General features: G+C 37.9%; 1 protein-coding gene across 2 annotated transcripts in view; it reads left to right on the top strand.

Moving 5' to 3' along the window:
- The window catches only part of ASB3 (ankyrin repeat and SOCS box containing 3), a 96,180-nt gene that overhangs the window by 45,293 nt on the left and 34,155 nt on the right, over positions 1-16,732 (top strand). For both annotated transcript variants that reach the window (XM_060116605.1, XM_060116606.1), the window contains exons 4-5: positions 12,706-12,818; positions 13,402-13,537. In XM_060116605.1, coding sequence (XP_059972588.1) covers positions 12,706-12,818; positions 13,402-13,537 — 249 coding nt within the window. The remainder of the gene's footprint in view (positions 1-12,705; positions 12,819-13,401; positions 13,538-16,732) is intronic.

Here is a 16,732-nt window from a genome sequence, read left to right as displayed (position 1 = left end):
GGCGGCTGGGCCCGTGGGCCATGGCCGCTGGGCCTGCGCATCCGGAGCCTGCGCGTCCGGAGCCTGTGCTCCGCAACGGGGGAGGCCACGGCAGTGAGAGGCCCGCATACCGCAAAAAAAAAAAAAAAAAAAAAAAAAAAAAAAAAAAAAAAAAAAAGGAAGAGAAAAGGAAAATTACAGCCTGAGCTTTTGCAAAAACATAGTGACAAAGAATGGATATGTGACTCTTCAGTTAGGTGTTTGTTTAGTTAGGTGTTGTGGGCTCTAATGTCTGCCCTGACCCATAAATAATATGACAGACTTCAGCAATGTGCTTTACTTACCTGTATATTTCTCCCTCTTTTAAATAACCATAGTGATCTGTGTTTCCATCTATAATGGAAGAGGTTTTTTTATTAAAACAAAACCCAGAACACTTCAAGGTTTGCACCAAGCTATAGATGATAATCACTAGGTAAGGAATAGTGGTTGGACCAACTGGACTTAAAGTGAGAAAGGGGGACTGCCCGTCTAGTATAGCTTCCTTCCCCATCTGTAGCTTTATCTTTCCAAACTGTTCATTGCTGAAACTTTGGAGTATGTTACCCCTCCCCCCAAGGAAAGCTGTATTCCCTTGCATGTTGTAGTACCTATCCTGTGGCCCAGTTAACACCTAAACTGGGGGATCAAGGGATAGAAAATGAATACAGAACTATGGAAACTTTCAGGTGACTAGAAAAGTCATCAACATCAGTGGTGTGTCATTATGATTGGACTAAAGGCTAAATGCAGACAGTTAGAAAATTTACTACTCCACTGTTTATAATGGGAATATCTTTCCTACACAGAACTCACCAAGATTTTCATAAAATGGAGTTTGGAAGGAAGCTTTTCAGTTTGATGACAGTAAGAATTAAAATGAGAAAATCCCACAAATTCAGGAAACTTCTCCTCCATATCTTTCCACGTGAAAATTGTTCTTATAGAACATCATTTGCTAACATGCAATTTAAAGTTTATGTTTAACAAGAAGTCTACCTCTTATTTCTTTTCTTTACCGTTGTCTTCTCTCTCCACTCCCCTTCCCTTGCCTCATAAATGGATACACAGTAAATATTCTAAGAATAGATTTGTAAAACTGCTTTGGAAATACGAATACCCTTATTTATAAATATAGTAGATTTAAGTGAAAATATAGCTGATTATATAGGAAATAGGTTTTCTTTTTATTTTGCTGTATTGAAAACAACACTGATAAATTGGAGGCTCAAATCCAACCCAGTGCAACCTCACAGAACAATTTCTATGAGAACTGCACAGCACGCTGTTTTGGCTTTTGATGGATTATTTTTCATTTTTTGTTCTTCTGAGTCTCTGCTTAGTCTGTGTAACCTTCAACGTTAAACATAGCTGTAATGTTTGTTAGGAACAAAGTTTTTTATAAACAGTGTTATGTGAGGCTGCCTATTTCAATATTGAATTGTAAAATATGTCATACTTTAGCTCGTGTGGCTTATCCTTTAACTCTGAATGTTGATATATTCCAGAGTTGAACAAACCAACCTGTATTTCACTTTTCACTAGTATTTTCATGGATTAGTGATCATTCATAGAGTTATTTTTTGAGGTGCTATGAATTTTGAGGTTTAGCATTCATATATTTAATATGTATTATATTAATTAAACTTAGTCTTTGGAGTTATTTTTAGATCTTTCAATGGAAAGATTCATCATCTTCCTCAAGGATTATAACTTAAGCATTTTTATTTGAGGACAGGTTCTTGAAAATAGGAGTTTGAGTTTTCTCAGGTCTGAAGGATGGCTGTTCACTAAAAAGTTACATTTTAAAAATGTCAATTTCATGTTCTATTTACTTTCTTGATGTAACTTTTTATTATTTTATATCATACTCTTCGATGCTTTAAGACTGTATCTTTTCATCCCTTAAGGTAAGCAGTTTGAAGCTAGTATATTTATTATCTTTCTTGTGTTACCTTCATATAATTAAATGTATTTACGCCATCTGTCATTTTATTAGTCATGTTTGATTGATAGAATTAAACTTCTGGCTTTTAAAAATGAAGAAATCAGTATCCCTATATTCTCCTGTGTAACTCTTTTTCTTTTTCTGTCCTTTGCCAAATTTCGTTAGTTATATTGTATTAACGTTGTCAGTGGAAATAACATTTTGCATCCTATTCTGGCACCTTAATACCTTCATTTTATTTTATTCTTATAGTTCTGTGGTTCAGTAGCTTAGAAGTTTATCATCAGTTATTTTGCCATGGTTTTTCCAGTCTTGTTTGGCTGACTAAATTCTTCCTTTAACAGAGTCCTCTGAAAGGATCCATGGGAATAATGTTCCTTGAGTTCTTGCATGTTCATAATTGAATAATTATTTAATTAAATTAAATCAATGAATTAATTTACTTTTCGGCCATACCCACGCTGCAGCTTGTGGTATCTTAGTTCCTCAACTATGGATTGAACCCAGGCCCTTGGCAGTGAGAGTGCAGAGTCCTAAACACTGGAGTGGTCCTTGGGATGAGGGATGTTTTGCCAGATACTTTTTCTTTGATAGGGACTCCTCAGTGTAATAATTTGTTTATCTAAGCCATACTGTGGAGATCATACAGAGGTGGCTCCTATAAGGAAACTACTGCTATATGAGTACTTCAAAAGCGTGAATTGGATAATTATAGAAAGTGGTAGAATTCACTTTTATAGCTCTGCTATCTAAATCAAACATTTCTCTTGACTCTTGGTGGGGAGACATATGGAAAAATAATAAGGTTTTTGTCTTCTAAGACTTTCATGTGATTGAAAGATGTGTTGTTCTGGATATGATCTCTGATGGCTAATTGCCCATTTGACTTCTTTCTGTCAGAAACAGAGACATGTCAGTGGCAACATGTAGAATTAGATTGGGGTACTGACCACAATCTTTCTGTTATATTCCTAACATAATGAATTTTGTCCATTTGGTCATGGTTTTTCCCATCAGTATACATCTTTAAGATTGTTAGTCGTTGGGCAGACACGAGGTCCTTTGTAAGAAAGAAGTGTAACTTTTCATTACAATTTTAGAAAAAATTTTTCTAAGTAGCAATCAAGTACTACATTTCAGACTAAGGATTCATGGCCAAGACACATTATAGAAATATATCTGTATATATAGGGAGAGTGGTTTGAAATTATGATATATGTCTTTGATGGGAAAGCCTTACTTTATAACCATTCTGATTATAAAATTTAATTATGAAATAAATAACTGTGGGTAGTCCTACTTACCCAGTGACATTCTTGAAATAATTCTCCATCCTTGCCAGTCACTTTGTCAGAGTGAAAAGTTGAAACGAACATATGCTATCAGGGGAGTTAGTATAGTACTTTAATAGTTCTCCTGTCCTGGGTATAGGTAAAGTCTTAGAAAAACATAAAATCTGAGGTGACATAGAATAAATTCAAAACACTAGAAAAAAAATTACTTGTCATTGCAGTCTAGTTTCTTTTCTAGTGCCACCAGATGTCAGTGTAACCACAAGACCAAAGAAATACACAGTAGATAAAATGGCTACAAACATTCTTTTTTGCTTTGTGAAAGAGGTAGGGAAAAAAGTTTTATTCAAATTAGATATACAATGGAAAGATTATTTTATCAGTGAATTGTAGAGAAAAATGAAGTGCATAATGGAGAATAGAGTACATGTAGAATTTAAGAAGCATAGATACAGTTAAAAATTCATATATAAATCAAATGTACTAATAGAATATGTAGGTGATCTCTGAGGCCCTCAGAAATCACCAACCTGTTGCTATAACTAGAGGAGTTGGACAGCCTGTGGTTAAACTGTTCATTACAGCCTTACTGACTGTGATGTTTCTCAGTAGAACTACTGTCACAATCTGAGCCTCACGATGAAAGAGTATATTCTAGCTTAAAGATGTAAAAAAACTCAGCTCACTGCAATTTGCATTTGGTACAGAACTTGTCTACAGTAGTTCCCTAGAACACATAGTCACATTAGGCATTTTTACAAAAGAGCATTCAATAGGATAATTACATTTTAAAAAATCCCTCCTTTAGAAATTTATTGTTTAATGAGTGCTGCATTAAATAATGTTCATTGTTTACTATTTTTAGTTAGAGTTTAGTACTCCTAGTTAGATTTATTACTTACATGAATGTATAGCTCTGCCATATTTCCCCCAGATGAGAATCATATGTTGAGTCCGTGTCTTCATGAAATCTTCATGTGGGGCTTGTGACTGCACTCAGTGTGCTACATGCCTCAACTGAGTTTTGATTTTGGTTAGAAGCTTTATGTGGGTCAGCGGCTGCTTCTACTTCCTTGATTCCTCCTTTTCAACAATATTTTGTTATTCAGGTTATGTTATCCCAGATTACTTCTTTTCCCCTCTTAGATATAGGAAATGGAAAGATGTGTTTCTTCAAAAATATAAATGTCTCCCTAGAAATTATTGCAGGTAATGATGTTCTCATATCATTCTTATTTTGTTAGACTTTTGCTGTTACAGGTTTCTTCAGCACAATAACCTGACCTGTTGTGGGAGGGGCAGTGTCCCTGCCATCAGAACTTCTGGTTTTTCTTTTCTGCTGTCTCAGCTAGAGTCTTACAGACAATACCTGTTTGGATTGAAGGGAGGAAAGCCTTTCCCCCATCTTTCTGTGTACCCCAGGCACTTTGAGCTCTGTCTTCCAAATGGGGTGTTTTATTTCATGTTTATTCTTTATCCTTGGGCTCTGGTCTCTGTTCAATGCCAGTGTAATACCAGATCCTATGATTCTGCTTTCTTTTTCTCTCTGGGAATCCACAGTACTTTTCCAGGTTCCAGAATTACTCATTTCCTTTCTGTCCTTGAACACCTGCCCCAAACCATAGGAGCCACAACTGATGGCCTGGCGTCCTGTCCTCATTGCCAGGCATGTATCTTGGAGATAGATATGCCTAGTATTCTAGGTTAAATTCCAATTTAGTTAAATTCTAAGCTCTAGACCAGAGCAGTCCAGTAGAATTTGGAAGTGTCCTAAATCTGTACTGTTCAGTCACTAGCCAAGTGTGGCTTTTGAGCACTTCGAATGAAGCTAGTTTGATTGAGGTACTCAAATTTTCATTTAATTTAAATTAATTAGATTTAAATAGCCACATATGGCTACTGGCTTCTGTATCAGAGAGCGCAGCTCTTCGTATATCCTTAACTGAGCTGTAGTCCTCTTCTATCTTTGAAATGTTGGCCTCCTTTGCCGTAGCATGCGGTACTAGATGGGTCCCATGTAGAGAGGTGAGGGAGCAAAGAAACACCAGCTTAGCCAATCAGCTTGCTTATTAGTGAGATGGTAGAAATTGCAGCTGAATTTCCCTCATTATCCTCAGTTGATTAGGTAATTATCAGACTCACGCTCCAGTCTAAGGAAATGTCTTTAAGTCTTTGCAAACTTGGACAGGAAGTTAAAGGAAAAGAAAGAGCATAAAATTTCTATATAAACAGCATCTGCCTATAGACCTAGTTCTGTTTTTTGGAAGAGAGAAAAATCTGGCAAGGGAATACAGGTGGTGGCCATGGAAAGATAGAAGATTATGGGCTTTGGATTCCTTTTTTGAGGATGGGAAATAGTGTATATGTTTGTAAGACAAGATCAGTATGGCTGTGGAGGAGGAAAGATAAACATAAACGTTTATTTAAACTAATAAAACTGGTTTGTGAGTAATTATCATGGAGGAAGTAAATTGAACAATAAATTGGGGAAACCTGAGGGTCTGCACTCTCACTTAGGAGGGGACCTGGATATGCACTTCTTGTAGTGCTGGATGATGGTTGCAGTTAATCGGGTTGTTGGACAAAAGGATTGATCCTGCAAAGGGAAGAGGCTGTCCTTAGGGTGCATGGAGTGAAGGTGACCAATATGAGTTTAGTCAGAGAGCTGTATTAGTATTGAGGGAACTGTAATTATGGCCTAACTCATCATGATTGAAAAGCTAACCTTCTGAGTATCCTATTTGTGGAGTTTATTAGGAAAAGAAGTTGACCAGTTATATATCAGGAAAGGGGTAAGGGAGACTGAGGGAGAGAAAGAAGGAACATTTATTGAGCATTTACTATATTTACTTATATTAATTATTCAATCAACATAAAAGCCCATAGGTAAGTAGATTATCCTTATTTTATATGTGTAATGAGGTTGAGAGACTAACTTGCTCACAGCTGGACAGAGTGACTGACTACACTATCTGTGTTCTTTCCACTAGAGTTAGGGCATCATCTTGATCCTAAATTATAATTCAGATATGTCTGAGATGCCTGAGCACTTGTGTCATGAATAAGTAGGTGGCAAATTCAGGAGCAGAATGAATGGTTTTCAGGTGGAGATTTTTATTTGAGTAACTGGGTGGTAGAGGGGCTTCTGGGAGACAAGGGTGGAAGAACAGCCTGGTTTTCCAGCTTCAGGGATTCATATTTGAGTCCTGTAGTGAGAGGAGCTGAAGGCGGAAGGTGAAGGATCTGTTTCCATGAGCACCTCTGAGAGGCGCAGGGATATAAGCAGCCCTGCTCTGTAGGAAGCTCGGTGACAGAGCATGTTGTGGGTTAGGTTGGGAACAGGGCATCTTCTCCACTGCTGCTCAGATGTAGCATGTTGCCTATACAGTGGGCACTGCAGGGAAACCAGCATCACTTTGGCATCTTGCATATTCAGAATTGGGAAATAAATGGCACCTATGGCCTGGGTGACATCATTCTCATTGGCACTGTGCCAGTTATAACCTTCAAGTGGCCTTTACAACTGTGGACATCAAGAAGATGTCTCAGAGAAGAAGATGACAGGGTTATTTAGGAGATCAGAAGTCCTTAGTGGGTAGAATTTGTCAGGAGATATAGCTTCCATATTATGCAAGTGGGGCCATGAACTGGTGAAAAATACTAAAAACTTTTATTGTGAAACATTTAAAATGTATACAAAAGTAGAGAACATAATATAGTGAACTCCTTTGTACCGTCAGCCAGCTCTAGCTGTTATCAGCTTGTTTCTTCTGTAACCCCAATGTCAGGATTTGAAATTTTAGTTTACAGTTTAACATAACTTCACTTGTACGCCCAGGCTAGTGAGTCCCAAAGGAACTCAGGAAAAAGACAATGTTATATTTTGTTTATTTATTCATATCTCAACTACTTCCAAAGAGAATTTGAAGTGACTGATGATTAAGGTAAGAGTAAACACTACACACCTACCAGAATGGCTAAAAAGAAAAAGATTGAAAGTGCCAAGTGTTTATGAGGATGTGAAGCAACCAGAAGATAGATTACTGATGGGAGTGTGAATTTGGTATAGCCACTTTGAAAAACTGTTTGGAAGAACTTACTAAAGCTGAGTATATACATACTGTCTGTCCCAGCAATTCCATTCCTAGGCATATATTCAACAGTAGTGTGTATCAGTGTTCAGTAAAAGATGTACTAGAATAGTCTCATTGTAGCACTCTATAACAGCCCCAAACAGGAAGCTATCCAAAGAGCATCTGCCAACAATAGAACGGATAAATAAATTGTGTTCTATTTACACAATGGATTACTACACAGCAATGAAGAGGAATGGTCTGCAGCTAGAGGCAACAATATTGATAAATTTTACAAGCATAATGTTGAACCAGAGAAACTAGATATAATAGAGTACAGATTTCCCTCAACTTAGGACGGGGTTACATCCCAATAAGACCGTTGTAAGTCAAAAATGCACTTAATACACCTAGCCTACCGAACATCATCGTTCAGTCTAGCCTACCTTACATGTGCTCAGAACACTTACATTAGCCTACATTGTGCCTTACATTAGGTACAGTCATCCAACACAAAGCTTATTTTATAATAAAGTGTTGAATATCTTGTGTAATTTATTGAAACTATATTGAAAGTGAAAAACAGAATGGTTGTATGGGTATAGAATGGTTGTGAGTATATCAGCTGTTTATCCTCGTGATTTTGTGGCTGACTGGGAGCTGCAGCTTGCTGCCACTGCCCAGCATTGTGAGAGATGATCATACCACATATTGCTAGCCCAGGAAAATATCAAAATTTGAAGTACAGTTTCTCCCGAATGTGTATCCCTTTTGCACCGCTGTAAAGTCGAAAAATTGCCGTCAAACAATCTTAAGTTGGGGACTGTCTGTATTTTCTGGCCCTTTACAGAAACAGTTTGCTGACTCCTATTCTTGTTAATATTACCAGGTGTAGTTGAGGGAGTCCTGACTAACTAGGAAGCCTGGGCTCTGGCTCTGTGACTTTGGGCAGATCACTCAACTCCTCAGGATTTATGTCCTGAACGAGCAGGTGATGAGCTGTGCTTCTAGGAGTAGCTCCAACTACAAATTCATTTTTTCCTTAAAAAAAAAAATAAAGCTAACTTTTTGCCAAGGCTTACAAAATTTGGCTTCTTTCTACCTCTCTTGCTTTATTTCCTTTCCTTGACTTCACTTCAGTCACACTGGCCATCTTGGCTATTCCAAACATACTCAGCTGTTTTGTACCTCACTGCCTTCACACTTCTTATTTCCTGTTTGGAGTACTCTTCTTCCACCTCTTTGCATGGCTTACTGCTTATCTCTCATTTCTCTGTTCAGAGGTCTCTGTTTCAAAGAGATGACCTCTACCCTCTTTTCTAACATAGCACTCTCATACTCAGTCACTGCTCTTTACTTTACCTTGTTAATTTCTTTCACTTCTTTCCCACAAAAAGTAATTTCACAGTTTCTTTTATCAGAACTTATTTCCTTTATCCGTGTGCTTGTTTATTATCTGTCTCTCCCACTAGAATGGAAGTGCCATGAAGTCAACTACTTTGTAGGTCTGGTTGCTTGCTATGCCCCTTGTGCTTAGTACAGTCCCTGGCACTGTTGAATGATTGGATTAATTATTTAACTATTGCAGAGTCTTAAAGGACACGGTAAAATGGTAGATTTTATTTCAAATGCAAATAAGAGCCCTGGAAAAAAAATTAAACTTATTATTATAGCTAAGTTGATTTCAATGGCTTGTTGTTTGCAGCTGCTTTTATAATCATTTAAATTCTTCCACAGAGCTGTCAGGTATGTTTATATAATCATCCTTAATTTACATAGAATGTGAAGTCATAAGTGTAGTGACTTCTTCCAAAGCACTGTGGTTTGCTGATTTTCTGGGATTTGTAAGTCAATGTGGCTTTTGTTTTTGTTTTTTAAATCAAATTTTGGAAAATTTCAGGCATTTTTTTCTCTTCAAATGTATTTTTTTGCTGCCCAGTTTTTACTCTCTTCTCCTTCTGGGACTCCAATTAATGTATGCTGGACTGTTTGATGTGTACGGTTGATTTTCTTGTAGTCTGTTTTTTTCCTCTCTCAGTTCTTCAGATAGGATGATATACACATATATATATATATATATATATATTTTTTCCTTCTTTCTTTTTTTGGCCATGCTGTGTGGCATGCAGGATATTAGTTCCCCAACCAGGGATCGAACCCATGCCCCCTGAAGTGGTAGCGTGGAGTCTTAACCACTGGACCGCCAGGGAAGTCCCTGGTTGATTTATATTGATGTCTTCAAGTTCATCCACTCTTCTGCCATCTCTGATCTTCTTTTAAGCCCATCCATTTCTTTTTTCAGTTCTGGAATTTCCAGTTGGTTCTTTCTTTTTTTTTTTAAAACAGTTTCATTACTCAGATTCTCTGTGTATGCTGTGTGTATACCATACATATTAAAAGTAAAATCTTTGGGGCTTCCCGGGTGGTGCAGTGGTTGAGAGTCTGCCTGCTGATGCAGGGGACACGGGTTCGCGCCCCGATCTGGGAGGATCCCACGTGCCACGGAGCGGCTGGGCCTGTGGGCCATGGCCGCTGAGCCTGTGCGTCTGGGGCCTGTGCTCCGCAGCATGAGAGGCCACAACAGTGAGAGGCCCGCGTACCACAAGTAAACAAACAAACAAAAACAGTAAAATCTTTGAACATATTTTCCTTAAAGTTTTAAAGCATGTTTATAGTAGCTGCATTAGTTAATCTGTTAAATCCAATGTCTGGGCCATCTTGGGATCAGTTTCTGCTCACTACTTTCTGACTTGTATACTGGGCATTGTGAATAGTATGTCACAGACTTGAATTCTCTTATCCTCTGAGAATAGTGAGTTTTTTTCCCTTTTTTTAAATAATAGGTAGATTATTTACTGGCTTATGACCTTGAACTTGTTTAGGTTTGGTTTTATGCTTTGTTGAGAGCATAAGGTATTTCCCAGATCTAACTCCCAGGAGGATTCAGTTCCCAGCCTCTGCCTCCTTCTTGATCAGGGCTTATTTTAGGCTTCCTTAGAGCAAGTCTAGAGTAGGCCTTAATCTCAGATGTGGTCTTTATTCCTAGGGCTCTGCCTTTTCGGTGTCTCAGCTGGATGCCCAGAGTGTTAACAAGCTATCGAAGTATCAGTGTGGTTTCACCACTCTGACTGGGCCAGAACTCCTAGGAGTTCCATTGCCCCTCAGCACTGTCTTCTACTTATCTCTGTTCCATTCTTAACCCTTTAGCAGTTCTCTGGTAAGCTTCATCTTGCCTTGTACATGTGTAGCCCAGACCTCAGGCAAGGATTCTTGGAGAACTTCCACAGTGGGGCCTCCCCTCCGCACAGTTCTCTTCTCTCTTGGGGTTTGCCCCACCGATTTCAACTGCTTAAACTCTGATATTTTACTTCTTAGCTCAGCGGACTGCTTCACTCTGCTTGGACCATTTCCTCTGCTTGGAGTATTCTTTCTTCAACCTTACCCTTACTGTTCTTGGACTTCAGCTCATTGCACCATAATCCAGAAATGTCCCCAGGCAGAAAGCTGGGTTGATCATGGGCTCACCTCATGTGTTTCCCTTTCCTTAGGAATCAGTCTTTTGCCCATGGTTTAATGCTAGAAAAAGTTGCTTTATGTATATTTCCCACTCTTATGATGGCTAGTTTAGTACCAGTTATTTTGTCATATCCAGAAGTATAGTTCTGAAGGCTGTTTTGTTTGGAGAGGAATGAATTCTTAAAAAGAAAATCATATTTTATTTTAGACATTTATTTTTCATTCACGGAGTCGATGCTTATTTATTGCCTGTCTTCTGTTTGCGATTGGCACTGGGGCACGTAAGGGGAACAGAACACAGTTTCTCTCCTCAAGCGTACTTTACTAATGATAAGGAGGCAAACAAATAGTAAGTTTGAGTCTGGGTTTTTTTTTTTTTAATAACTTTCATTGAAGTATAATATACTTGGTCACAGTATGGTTCCCACTCCCCCTCCAATTTGGTAACTTATTATATAAGGACAAAGAAGTTAACCCAATTCTTCCAAAGGAGAGGCTTTGGTAGTAGGATGTAAGCTGTAAATACAGTTTTCTAAACTACTGTTTCTTTTTTTTTTTTAAGGTTTATTTATTTATTTATTTAATATTTTATTTTTGGCTGTGTTGGGTCTTTGTTGCTGTGCGCGGGCTTTCTCTAGTTGTGGTGAGCGGGGGCCACTCTTCGTTGTGGTGTGCGGGCTTCTCGTTGCAGTGGCTTCTCTTATTGCAGAGCACGGGCTCTAGGTGCACAGGCTTCAGTAGTTGTGGCACACGGGCTCCGTAGTTGTGGCTCTAGAGCGCAGGTTCAGTAGTTGTGGTGCATGGACTTAGTTGCTCTGCAGCATGTGAGAGCTTCATGGACCAGGGCTTGGACCCGTGTCCCCTGCATTTGCAGGTGGATTCTTAACCACTCTGCCACCAGGGAAGTCCCTAAACCACTATTTCTTAATGATTAACCATCACTTAACCATTTGCCTTATTTTGAAATAATTAGCGAGAGCTATAAAAATGCCATTTTGCCATTGAGAAATTTTTTTCACTAGAGATGCAGACATCAGATATCTTAATGTATTTATGATATTAAAAGTTTTCTCTCTGTCTGACTTCTATAGCGTATGTAATAATCAAAACAAATTTTTTCGACTTTCATTTTTAGAAGGTCTCCCTAATTCATGGAAACAAACTTATCTACACTCTGTTTCATATATCACCACTGACAACCTGATAATCTTCAACTCAGGCTTTTGGCTATGGAGTGATTTTTGCCAGCAGTCACTGATAATGATGTATGAATTGGATGTGAAACAGATTCTACTAAATTTTCATTGGTTGATATAAGAACATCATTTTAACAATGATTGTTGTTTATTACGGTAAAAATATCTAAGATGCAGACTTGCAGTATTGTGCTTTCAGTTTGCTTGTCATTTACTATTGTCATTTGTAATCAGATGGTAATAGCCAACCTTTCAATTCTTTTGAGACTTTTTCTCCAGATTGCTACTGTTTCTTCTGACCTGTTCATCCCATCCCCCTCCCAATTGTATTTTTAACAAAATAGAAACACATATTATCTCCATTATCCAAGAGGATATGTTTGCCTTCTGCTTGCATTTCCTTTGTATCTTTTAAGATACAATTGAAAATAATTTTATATATGTACCAAAAGGATGTATATATTAATGGGTTTGGGCTAAGACAATTGTGATAAATGTTTTAGAATTGCATAAGGAGTACATATATGTTTTGATTTGTTGATAGGAATGATCACGGTATTGTGAGTTAGAAGCTGAATAAGTGATGGTAACATCACCGAAGTGCCCAGTCCTACAAACATGGCTTTTTACCAACAATAATTTTTTTGACTATTGTATTGCAGCTGTTGAAAATGGACAGATAGATGTGTTAAGGCTGCTACTTCGATATGGAGCAAATGTTAATGGATCCCATTCTATGTGTGGATGGAACACCTTGCACCAGGCTACTTTTCAGGTAAACTCTGAATTTATTATTTCATTTCCATGTAAATTGTGTATTTTACCCTTTTAAAATGACAGTTCTATACAGTTTTTGCTTCCTACTTGCCTGTGATTTATGATGGTTAGTGCAGTACAGAAAAGGCAGTCTAAATGCTAACGGTCATTCTGAATAAGCCAACTGCTCTAGTAGTTCTAGTAGCTTTGGGCTGCAGGGATTATCTAAGTTTTTCAAATGTTGATAGCATAGTTAAGAGACCATCAGAATATTGGGGATATAAATTGATAGCGAGCAATGGCTCATTTTATTTATAGCACTGTGTTTAGAAACTGTGATGACATCTTAGTGCTTGTACTTGCAAACTAATTTTGCAGGATTTTATAAGGATTATAATTCCTAGAGATTCCCAGTGTTTTATCTGTTTATGTTTAATGTTCTAGCTAAAGGTACAGAATAATCTGATTGTTGAACACTTTCTTCCCATCCACCAATACACTTTTTCCCTTTAGTGAGGATAAAAAACATACACACAACAATAAAAAAGATATCTTCTATTTTCTTTGTTTTCTCTTATTTAAAATATGAATCTGTGCCTTAGGAAAATGCTGAGATCATAAAATTGCTTCTTAAAAAAGGAGCAAACAAGGAATGCCAGGATGACTTTGGAATCACACCTTTATTTGTGGCTGCTCAATATGGCAAGCTAGAAAGCTTGAGCATACTTATATCATCAGGTAAGACTAATCCATTAGCCTTTACACTGTTAAGATCATGAGTTTTAACTTTGTATCTTCTTAGGAAGAGTAATTCTTGACCAGATATAAATCAGGTTCTGGAATTTATGGTCTTATATTAGTGGTAAATAAGAGTACATACAAGTTCATTTATAAGCCTGGTTACTAAGTCTCTATTACTAACATAATACAATGCGCAACTATTAATTTATCTGAGTAGGACCATAATGATCTATCATTAAAGCAGGTTTATTGGCAAGTTTAATGATGGTGCTGTCCTTTATTATAGGGACCTGAGCAATTCCAACTTTCTAGGATACAAGACTAGTATAGGCTTAATTAATTTTTTAGATAGTTATTTTGTATATTAACCCTTTGAGTTGTATGTTTTGATCAATTGTGTGATATTTAAATGGATTTATTTCAAAGCATGTTTATACTTTATTATGTTAATAAATAGCAACAGAAGCCTGTTAAAGGTTTCCCAGTGACAACCATTACACATTCAGCATTGTCAGAGAGGATGGTGTTGAGGTGGCATTCTTACTCTGTGTGACATTTCTGTGACCAGAAACTTTTGTTATGTAAGAGCTTTTCAGTTCTTCCAGACACTGCGTGTGCACTCACACTGCTAACCTGACGAAGCATGGACAGTCAAGAGCAGATGGGAAATACACCAGATTTGCCACCACGCAATTTTTTTTAATACTTAGACTTTTCACATGTCTTCTGTAATACCTAAACTTTTAATAAATTACCAAAACAAAGTTTAAAGTTGAGAGAATCCCCCAAATCATTTGTTCAAGCTTTTTTTTTTTTTTTTGGTATTAAGAATCCCAGGCTTGGGGACTCCCCTGATGGTCCAGTGGTTAAGAATCCACCTTCTAATGCAGGGGACATGGGTTCGATCCCTGGTCGAGGAGCTAGGATCCCACATGCCACGGGGCATTTGGGCCCGTGTGCCACAACTGCCGAGCCTGTGCACTCTAGAGCCCGTGCACCACAACTAGAGAGGCTGCATGCTGCAACTACTGAGCCTGTGTGCTCTGGAGCCCACATGCCACAACTAGAGAAGAACCTGCATGCCGCAACTAAGACCTGACACAGCCTAATTAATTAATTAATTAAAAAAAAAAAAAAAGAATCCCAGGCTCTGAGCATTTAAGTGCCTTACCAAAGATCTAGAAAGTATTCCCTGGCAGAATCAGGACTTGGATCCAGGACTTGTGATTTCTCATCTTCCTTCTTCTATGTTGTACCTTCCCAAGGACTGTTGTGATGTATTTTGTGACTTCCAGTCCATAAGTTCCAGTTATTCGTGTGTAGCTAATATTTAGAATGAAATAGATTAAACTGCAGCTTAATGACTCCTCATGCTGAGCCTGTCTCCTGGAACACTAAGCACCTGTTTTGTTTTCCTTTGTTCTTTTTTTCTTCTCCTCTCTGAATAGTTATGAATGGCAAGTTGAAAAGGTATGTAGGTATGTTTATAATGTAACTATACATGTTTCTAACTCTTTAAAATGACTTTCCTTTCAGTGAATTATCTCTCATCTTCCCAACTTTTCTACCTGTAATCTTATAGAGTCTAGTTCCTTATTCTTCCTTATACATTGAAATTGTCAATCAAAACAAAACATTGCTTAAAAGAGAAAGTTAAGTAGGTTTCTTTTTTGACTTAGTATTTTCTCAGTTATAGTGTTCATTTCTTTTCTTTTTTTTTTTTTTTTTTTGCGGTACGCGGGCCTCTCACCACTGTGGCCTCTCCCGTTGCGGAGCACAGGCTCCGGACGCGCAGGCTCAGCAGCCATGGCTCTTGGGCCCAGCCGCTCCACGGCATGTGGGATCTTCCCGGACCGGGGCACGAACCCATGTCCCCTGTATCAGCGGGCGGACTCTCAACCACTGTACCACCAGGGAAGCCCTATAGTGTTCATTTCTTTCTGAGGCTGACAGTAGGTGAAGCCACCTTGTACAAGTCAAGAATATTCTGTGTATCTAGACATGTTGACTATCCAGTTGGAATTTCTGACAGTTCCATAAACTCTAAGTTACCATTTGTGTTTTGCATTGTTTTTACCCATCTCAGGGCTTTGGTTTATTCAAGGTATATTTATGGAACATCCTTTTTTTTTTTTTTTTTCTTTTTTTTGCGATACGCGGGCCTCTAACTGCTGTGGCCTCTCCCGTTGCGGAGCACAGGCTCCGGACGCGCAGGCCCAGCGGCCTTGGCTCACGGGCCCAGCTGCTCCGCGGCATGTGGGATCCTCCCGGACCGGGGCACAAACCCGCGTCCCCTGCGTCAGCAGGCAGACTCTCAACCACTGCGCCACCAGGGAAGCCCGAACATCCTTTTAAAAAAGTAGTCTTTCCCCCCTTGATGATGATGATTTTTCACTGAGCTGTATTCCAGAAATTTAAAAATTCTCATGGTCATGTATTAACACCATACTTAGCATACTTAACACATTATTTGTCAATGAGAGAAGTTTGAGGAAGTCTGCTATTTTTGAAACCTTCACAAAAATTGAGGTCACCAAACTTTTTCACATCATTATACATTTGCGTCTAAATAATTGATTAGATTTATGCTTTAAAAGATCAGTTTAGAAACCCATTTAAATAGACCTTTTTCCTTTTAATGTGGGATCTGTTTATCATGCACTGGTCATGAAGAAAAGTGATATAATGAAGAGTATAGTCAACATTAGTTTAAAGGCATAGCCCCCATGTATATCATATCTACTGGAATTTTTTTTTCACAAATTTAGCCTGAATCAATTAGTGGCATCTGTAAAGTCTCATAATTTAGATTTTTTTCTTATCCTTTCAGTAATGATCAGAAATGTTATCTATATTTGATGGTTTGCATTTTTCCTTTTTTAAATGATTGCTTACTGGACCCTCAGAGTGCTTGTTGGAATGAAATGAATCCTTCATTGAATAAGTTTCTTATTTTAGCTTAAAAATGAATTCTAAAATATTAATCACTTGTTTTCTTGCTGACATAAAAGTAAAAACAATGTAAATGATTACCAATAAGTTATGAAAATTAATATGTTTTAACAACAGTATCCACTAAGGAAGAAAAGCTGTTGTGTACTGTGAAACCCTTTTAAGGCAGCTGCTTTGAAATTTTTGTTAATTATTATTATTATTATTATTTGCATTAAGGAGGGTTATATGTTAAACGTT

The sequence above is a fragment of the Mesoplodon densirostris genome, chromosome 14, assembly GCF_025265405.1.
Source record: "Mesoplodon densirostris isolate mMesDen1 chromosome 14, mMesDen1 primary haplotype, whole genome shotgun sequence".
Classification (NCBI taxonomy): domain Eukaryota; kingdom Metazoa; phylum Chordata; class Mammalia; order Artiodactyla; family Ziphiidae; genus Mesoplodon; species Mesoplodon densirostris.
The sequence above is the reverse complement of the archived record's forward strand: the minus strand, read 5'-3'. Positions and strand labels throughout refer to the sequence as shown.